The 9,176-nt window shown below is 33.1% G+C and overlaps 1 protein-coding gene across 1 annotated transcript; it reads right to left on the bottom strand.

Annotated features, from left to right (window-relative positions):
• Window positions 1-4,228, bottom strand: LOTGIDRAFT_214445 (hypothetical protein; the record flags this gene model as incomplete). Its single annotated transcript, XM_009054153.1, has 9 exons — window positions 1-194; window positions 715-916; window positions 1,158-1,247; window positions 1,600-1,725; window positions 1,885-1,937; window positions 2,447-2,534; window positions 2,882-3,050; window positions 3,589-3,698; window positions 4,094-4,228. The coding sequence occupies 9 exons, from the start codon at window positions 4,226-4,228 to the stop codon at window positions 1-3; spliced, it is 1,167 nt and encodes a 388-aa protein (XP_009052401.1).
• Between the last annotated feature and the right edge of the window lie 4,948 nt (window positions 4,229-9,176).

The raw sequence follows: 9,176 nt of genomic DNA, 5'->3' as shown, positions 1-9,176 counted from the left end.
CTAGGAGTACGCCAGGTCCGTTCTTCTATAATATAATAAATATGGCATCCTAGGAGGATTATATTTTAACACCTTCTGTACGTTAACTGTCTCAATACGGCGATCATCGATATTAATCCACCCGTTTATACCCGGGTGAAACACAGCACATGTATAATGTCCTCCACTAGACTTCACTCCATGATGATATACAACTACAAATAAAATAGAACATGGTCAGAACTAGAAGAGTGGGATGGCCATAGGTCTATAATTTGTAAGAAAATGTTCAATGATACTTTATTCAAACTCCTTAAAAACTTACTCATTTATTTACCATTATCCCTCTCTATCAACTTAATATTGTCTTTAAGAAGAGACTTGTTGGAAGACTATCCAGTGTCAAACAATGAAAGATTTTCATTAAATCCTTAATTCTTATCCAGGTTAGCCTCTCTTTATGCCAGGTAGGTAGGTAGGTAGATGACAAGTTAATGTTCGCTTCCAGCGGATGCTGATATCGCAAACTTTATGCCAGAAGAGTGTTGATATATGTAGCTGGGTAGTATTTTGACCCATACTGAGATCAAAAGTTCAGAAGCTTGTTTCTCGAAAATCTTCAATCAATTTTTTAATGTAAATTTAAACTTTAATTTAAATTTAAACAAATTTTTTGAGAAACAGGGGCAAGATCTCTATCTAAAAACATGGTTTATAAAGAAATATCTACAATACCTGCAAACAGTTTATAAGATTTATGTGAATTGGGTATTTTAGCTGTTGGTGAAACTAAGTCCTTCGTTATTTTCAAGTCAACATCAAATTCTATGTTTTTTAAGAGTTTCTGTGAACCCTCACTATTATATACAAAACATTTTAAATGTAAAATAAGAACTGGTGGCAATTCTTCTAGAGTTGTCTTTCTTAGAATCTCAATCTAAAATGAAATAAAGTTATTGTGTTATTTTATTCTTTTATGAGTTCTTTTTATGAATTAAGATTTGTAACGTAACCGCCATAGAGGCCTACAATAAGGGGTAATAGGAATCACGGACATGACAGGGATCTAGGAAATTCAATTGAAGACAGAGTGAGACCATCTTATGAAAAGAGAGAAATGAAGAAAATCTTGATAGATAACTTTTATCTCATTGAAATTAAGAATTTCAGATGTTTACCTTCTGGTTTGTCTTTTTATCAAAAAAATCTCCAACAATTTCTTTACTGACCAGACCTTCTAGAGCATCTCTTACAGAGAACACTTTACCCTGTAAGCATATAATAATAAATTAAAACCCAATCTTTCATGTGTATGATAACAGTTTATTGAACAATTAAAATAAAATTAAAACAGTTTAAAACCCTACAATGTCTTAGACATGAACCAAAGAAAGCATGTAATTATATTATATTATATCTTATTTCTATTCATTCCCATCAGTTTGAAGCTTCCACCGATGAGATATTAAAGCTTTTTGTATGTATCCAATTCTATATTTTATCCTCAAATATAATGAAATTATGGAAAAGATAGGGGAACACGTTTTTCCTATACTAACCCTTTGCAATCTGCAAAAGCCAAAAAATATCAATTAAATAAGTAAACAGTTTGCCACCTACCTGTATGTCTAGTTGAAGAGTAAAATATGGCTGTAACGTGGCAGATTCTTTAGATCCTGTTTTACTCACAACAGATCTCATTTGTCCAGCAAATATATCTGATATAGGTGTCTTAGAAAACGTGGCCTAAAAAATACATAAAATAAAACATGCACAAATCCAACTATTTGCTCACTATTAAATGCAATTATATTGTCCTCCTTAATTTGCAGTTTTATTCACCCAATTGAGGAACACATGTGCAGGACTTAACTAGAAACTTCTACCAATAAAACCATAACCTACCCTTCTTGTAACAACACTTTTATTTTTGGGACCAACTTGTTCCCATGAATCATCTTCATCTTCATCATCATCATCATCATCATCACAAACACCATTAGTCTGTGGTTCAGTATTGTTATTCTTTAAATCTAGACACAAAACAATGAGAATAAAATTGAACACAAATAAAGAATTGCTATATTAAAACAGAACAAAAAAAAACACGTTGTTACTCAGACTTGTACACTATGCGATCTTCAGACAACTGACCTATATTCAGCCTTAAATATTTAATATAGTGTAAAATTTTCCCTTTTTTCAACAGACGAAGACATGAGAGGGATATAAAGTGGCTCAACTGTCAATATCTTTGAAGAGTCCCCTAGAGTTGCTCTAGCAACAAATATTTATCTATATAAGACCACGCAAAAGTGAAAGACTTTATGAGAAAAGATTCATTTGAAGAGTAATAATATGCCTCAAACACACGATGCAGTGTTCGAAAGTTGTTTCCACAGATTTATACATAGTAAGGAAAGGTTCCTTACAGACAGTTAACAGATAGTTTCCCTCTATAACCTACCTTTAGAATTGATAGCTGCTGCCATTTCTTCATGTAAACCATCCAATAGAATACTGAGAAACTCTTCAGCATCTTCTTGTTTACCCAGCTGTAATACATACAGACATATTTAATCAAATTTCCTTTTGGTTTATCTTAAACAATGTAGTTGCGTACACCTTATTGAGCTTTGTTGAAGATTACCTATATGAGGTTTCATGAAAATCTAATGGAAGTCTGTGAATCCACATTTTCTCTTACTTACCATGCTCACAGTAAATATCTGGAGGTTTTGATTTAGCATCCAGAGTAAAAATTTGGTCTAAATGAGATTTTGTCATCAAACTATAGCTCTTTACAATAATCTTAACATATTCAGAAAAATATTCATGCATTCTCTATATATGTGGGGGCCCTAATATCAAAAACTTTGCAACTAAATACCAATGTACTTACCTTGAAAGCAGGATTAACTTCAATAACATGTAACATATTATGTACATATTTTGGTTCGAAATCTTGTCCAGGTTCTATATCATAGATCTTCTTAATTCTATCGTTTTTATTATGACCGTTCATTTCATAATGTCTGGGCATGATGTTAAATTCACTGGTAAACTGTAACCTGTTGAGTAAACAAGTCACAAAGTTGTATTCACACTGATTAACTCATTGAAGAGATACAGTCATAAAAATATTCTATTGAGAATGTCATTACATACAGGTCATTATGAAAAAAATGAAATGGTTCAAATTGAAGAATGGATGTCAATGAAACACAAAATAAGGTTTAGAAAACTTCTTTCCAAAAACTGTTTAATACATTTTTAACATGCAAAAAACAGGAAAAGTGGGGGTACCGAGTTCAGATTTTAGACGAACCCTTCCCAGTGAGCATTCATCAGTCTGAAGAGTCCAAATCTTAACTAGTTACTGAAAATCAGGGATAACTGGTCAATCAGCCAATTTTATCTCCTCTACATTTTTAACATATGTAGAATATAAATCACTGGGTTTTGGATCATTGCATCATGACTTCTTACTGTAAGATTTTAATTAAAATTTGATTGAAACTCTGAGTAACAACAAGCCCTGTTTTAATAATTCGAAAATTTGAATAACATAAGTTAAAAATAACATTTGAAGCAATAAGTAATACTTACAAGCTATCTAATATTGGTGTAGAACTAGAACCTCGAGACATTGGGGGGAAATCACACAATTTCTTCATCAAATGATAAAACGGAGGACAAGCTATTAATGCTTGTAAGGTCTAATTAATGGTTAAGGAAATCCAACTCATAAAATTGACAGTTGTAGTAAATGAAAATTGAACCTCTTAGAAGGAAGACAAAATGTACATGTTGGCGAGTACACTAATGAATACATGTATATACTCTCATTTGTCAAGCTTGGAAATCTATTCATTCTGAGGAAGGTACTATTCCTTAAAAAATGGTTTTCATGTCGGTGCTAAATTAAGTTGACAGTTTTCAAAACATTTAGTATCAACACCAGACATCTTATGACAAAACAAACACATTTGTAACATCAAATTGAACAATTCTGTGAGAAGACAAAGTAACATGTTTAATCCACAGAGCAGATTTCTAAAAGAATGAGTTGTACACCCATAACAACATCTGATTGAAAATATATAAAGGATACAGCATTGATATAGCACCAGTTACTGTTGTTGATTAACCCACGAGGTTGTAGAGCTACTGAGGCATGATTTAGTTTGATATGGCTTAATAATGCTGAAATACAAACATAGTCATTAACTGATATACATGGACACATTCAATGGTGTGACACAATGTATAGTATGGTATCATTTTGAAGAATGAAGCAATAAAGGAGATGGTCTGTAGCTTAGTTGGTAATATTGTTGGAATATTGACATCATTTGCTTCATTACGAACAACTTGTGGATGTGGATTCTAATCAGCGTGTGAAAGTCTACAATCTATACCTTGTAAAAGCTCTTACTTTTGGGAACTATATTTCGACAAAATTCCAGATGATAACAGAAAACTATAGCTACGATTGTAAGGAATACTTAGAAATAAGCGGGTTTTTTTTTTTTTAAAACTCACCTCCTAATTCTGATGTAGCAGAATCTTCATAGGCAGGAACTGGCGAGGGTGAGTGTTCTTTTTTCTTGTTGACAGTGGGAGCTGTTACAATTGGAGCAGGTATATTGGGTACCTTATCAGCATATACCACTGTTGATCTAGATGGTGTAGCTTTAAATAAACCAGCCCACGATTTAGATTTAGGTGCAGCAGGTGCTTCAAAAGGAGCAGGCTCCACACTGTTTTCTTTTGGTGATTGAGCTTTCGGTGATTGAACTTTTGGACTTTCTCTAGGAGAATTTTGTGCATTGTTATAAACTGGGGATGGCTCTTTTCTTACTGGCTCTATTGGTTTTTGCTTGACGACATGTGTCTGTGTGGGAGGAGTCTCAACTGGAGGGGGAGGAGCTAATGTCACAGTCTCAATCTCTGGTGAAGACTCTTTCTTAATGTTAGTCAAATATTCCATCTGTTGGTTATCATCTGAATATGGATTCAGGTAAACAGTTTCTGAATATTCTGCATGTTTGACATCTGTGTTGGTGTTTTCGTGATTATTGATGCAGACTGTGACTTCAATATTTCCTATCAATACTTCTGGTTCATAATAATCATTTTCTTCATTCTGTTTCGAGCTGGATTCAGTATCTCCAAGCTGGTCTTCACAGAAAAATGAAATTCCACTGTCATCTGCAAGGGTATCATCAACCAAGAATGATATTCCTGTAGATGGTTCACTGTTACCCAAAACTTGGTTAAATATACGACTTGATTTTATAGCCTGATCTAGACTTGGTTTTGTTAGTGGAGTTTCAGGTTGATCTGTGTCAAAGCTTTCTGGTGGTAGCTGAATAGTGAAGGAAACACTATTTTCATCTTCTGGCTCTACTTGCTGACCAGGGGATTCTTCTCTTTTATATTCAGCATTACTATTCACATGGTTGATATGTGCATCATTACTGACAGTATAGTTCATATTGGGCTGTGTTGGTACAGGTTGCTGCCCCTGATTAAGGTCAAAACTAGGTGGCATAACTGGTCCATTACAATGAGCGTAATGATTTCCGTGATCAGATTTAGCAGGTGATGGCATCTCAATGATGCAATCTGGCTGAAGGAGGGACCCATCTGGCAGAACATTTGGTGGAAATGGAGCGTGGACACCATTAACCATACCTGTAGGTGGTATAGGGTATGGCGCTAAACCTGCAGGAATCGGGACAACTCCTGGAGGTACAATAGCATAAGGTACGAGAATCTGTGGTGCTTCAACAGTAGCAGGAATTAATACTTCATTAGGTTGTTCTTGTAAGGATTCTTTATCTTCTCCTTGTACGTCTACAATGAAAAATAACATAGCAACTTTCACACCACTGATTCAAATGTAATTGTTTAAAATGGTGGTTGCTTTATGATTCAAAACAAGACATTTGTAAGGAAATTAAATGAAACATTATTTTCTCTGCTCACTACTATTGAGGACTACTCCAAGCTGTAGAGAAAGAAAGTTTGAAAGATTGTACTAGGACAGTAGGATTATCCTTTCAAACTACATAACTGAAATTATTTTAAAAATCTGAAAGTACTGTATAGTTTTAAGATGGAATGAAATTTAAATAGTGCCAGTTTCTTAGGTACATTCATAAATAGCACTACATACTTCGTTGGACCAAAGTCTAATGGTACATGCAATAACTGTATAAAATTATAATGAAGAAATAACAAAATATACTTACTATTTGATTCATCTTTCTCCTTCTCTGCTTTATTTTCCCAAGGGAACTGAAATAATACAAAGATAACTTGCCAGGCAAGGTAACATACGCCCACTGGCAGCTGTCAGAAATGATTAACAGTCTTTAGTGACTACAGGGTTGCACAATATAGCTAATAGAGTGAAACGTCAAGTCAGACACGATATTTCAGTGAAATATTATCCGATCATCGCGAAAATCGATAGGGATCATCTTCATAATGACATTGACATACAAAATAAAATTCAAAAGAATCTGTAAACAATTGTAGCCTGTAGAGTGAGCACGAGTTGCACAATATAGCTAATAGAGTAAAACGTCAGGTCAGACACGATATTTCGGTGAAAAATTATCCGATCATCATGAAAATCGATAGATCATCATGAAAATCAATAGGGATCATCTCCATAATGACATTGACACACAAAATAAAAATCAAAAGAATCTGTAAAAAATTGTAGCCTGTAGAGTGAGCACGAGTTGCACAATATAGCTAATAGAGAAAACGTCAAGTCAGACACGATATTTCGGTGAAAAAATATCCGATCATCACGAAAATCAATAGGGATCATCTTCATAATGACATTGACACACAAAATAAAAATCAAAAGAATCTGTAAAAAATTGTAGCCTGTAGAGTGAGCACGAGTTGCAAAATATAGCTAATAGTAATAGGGGAAAAACGTCAAGTCAGACACGATATTTCGGTGAAAAATTATCTGATCATCACGAAAAATCAATAGGGATCATCTTCATAACAACATTGACATACAAAATAAAAATCAAAAGAATCCATAAAGAACTGTAGCCTGTAGAGTGAGCACGAGCCAAATGTGAAAGGACGGACGGACGGGGTGATTACAATATACGCCCATCTTACGTGTGGCCGTATAAAAAATCAAAACATCACCTGGTACAGTCCTAAAGGAACCAGATAGACATTAAATTCTATGGGAATTTGTAATTTGGCATTATTCTTATTACCAAATAATAATGAAATAGAGTTTTCTTTACACTCTACTAATTGGGGAAATGAAGATGTGTAAGAACATAATTATATTATACAATGAGGGAAATTATGACAGGATAACAAAAAAACCTACTTTTTTTTTGATAAACAACTAACAACATGTCAATAGAAATTTGTAAGGTATTATCCCCGATCTACTCTAGAACTAACATCATATCACTCAACAGTGGCCAAATTATATAGTTGGTATATAGTTGGTGAAAAATCAAATTTGATTGGCCATTTAAGATCATGCTTTTCATTGGTCAAATTATCTTCACTATCTTGTAAAGAATCCAATCAAATTCTAATATCTCAACCGCGATAAAGTGATCAATGCATTCAGGGGAGGCATCTGATGATCTGGCCATAGAATTTCATTGATGTTCTCCAACAAACTTTATACATCATCTATAATATCTATTCTCACCTCAACCTTTTTACTGTGTCTATCACCATGAAGTATACTGACTACTTCAGAATAAGATTCTCCATCCAATCCATCCAATTCCACAAAATATACCTCCTGAAAATACCATGTAGCAGGGTTTTTTATTTATTTTTTTGTCAGTCGGACATTTCAACGACCTGTGAAATTTGATTTGAATTTCAACTTGCATGTTTTACAGCACCGGTATTGTCATGATGTTTGGCAAAAGAAAAGTTTTACTTTATCATTAATTATAATTACTCTGCCAGGCTATCAAAGAATGTTTAAAGTTTTGAACATGGCATGTAGTTATGTATACATAGTTTCCAACCGTCAATATCATGGCTTCCCAAAATTTCCCCAACACTTTTCCTAACACAATTTGAATCAGGCTGTGACTACTGATATGTTATATATGTCATATAGTTAATATTTTGAGTGGAATTAAGATCAGCTTCAGGTTCAAAAGACAAATAGAGTTTCATTGGAAAGAAGGGAAAAAATATTGTGAATAGATTTTTGATCATTTAACCTAAAAAAAACCTTAAATCATTCTGGGGTTAGAAATTCTGCTGCTTGGTATAAAAGCTAACGATTCTCATTATAAATCATCTCTCAATTGTGCTACCAAATGGTGGCATTGAATCTTTCACAATAACAGAGCTCTGAAAGTCTGTATCACAATCAAGTTAAAAAAAAACACATTTTGTTGGCTGTGGGATAAAAAAACAAACGCAAAGGATTAATTACAATATAAAATATTCAATATATTCTATCAGAGGTCAATTTCTGTCAATTATACAATTCCTTTTTCATGATAAAACTTTTATCTGAAATTTGTAAATATCATTCACGTAAGCTATGTGTACTAAATTTGAATTTGCACATTGGTCAGTAGACTTAACTCGTTAAGTTTTTTTTTAAAGGTCAATTTGTATATCAGAGAATAATTGTGCTTTGAAAAAGAAATGATTTGAGTAAATTGAATAGAAACCCCATTGATTCTTTCCTTCCAAATGTGTCAATAGAAAAAATTTTGGCTGAAAATTGCCCTCTAACAAGAAAAATTCAAGTGATAATGTATGTTCATGTTTGTATTGTTGAATACTAAATCATTATAAAGCAAACTGTAGGCTACTATTATGAATCCTACATTTATTCCAATTTTTATAAAAAAAAATAATTTGTAGCCTAAATTATGATTGGCTGACAATCTGCATGACATTAATTTGTATGTCAAGTAAATAGCGGCCATCTATATGAAAACTTATTTGGACACAAATGTACTTAATTTCAATTACAAAAAGTCAAACTTTCTACCAAACAGAATCAGATGAAACTCAAGACTCAAAATAATGCTGACTGGACATGTTTGTCAAAACAGGAAACATGCAATATATTGTCATTTTGATTTATCATTTCAATGATTATATAGTTTGTATCTCAACAATATCTACACTTTAGCATCCAAAAAGGAATT

The sequence above is a fragment of the Lottia gigantea genome (genome assembly GCF_000327385.1).
Source record: "Lottia gigantea unplaced genomic scaffold LOTGIsca_21, whole genome shotgun sequence".
Taxonomy (NCBI): Eukaryota; Metazoa; Mollusca; class Gastropoda; family Lottiidae; genus Lottia; species Lottia gigantea.
Note: the sequence above shows the minus strand (reverse complement) of the source record. Positions and strands in the feature narration are given on the sequence as shown.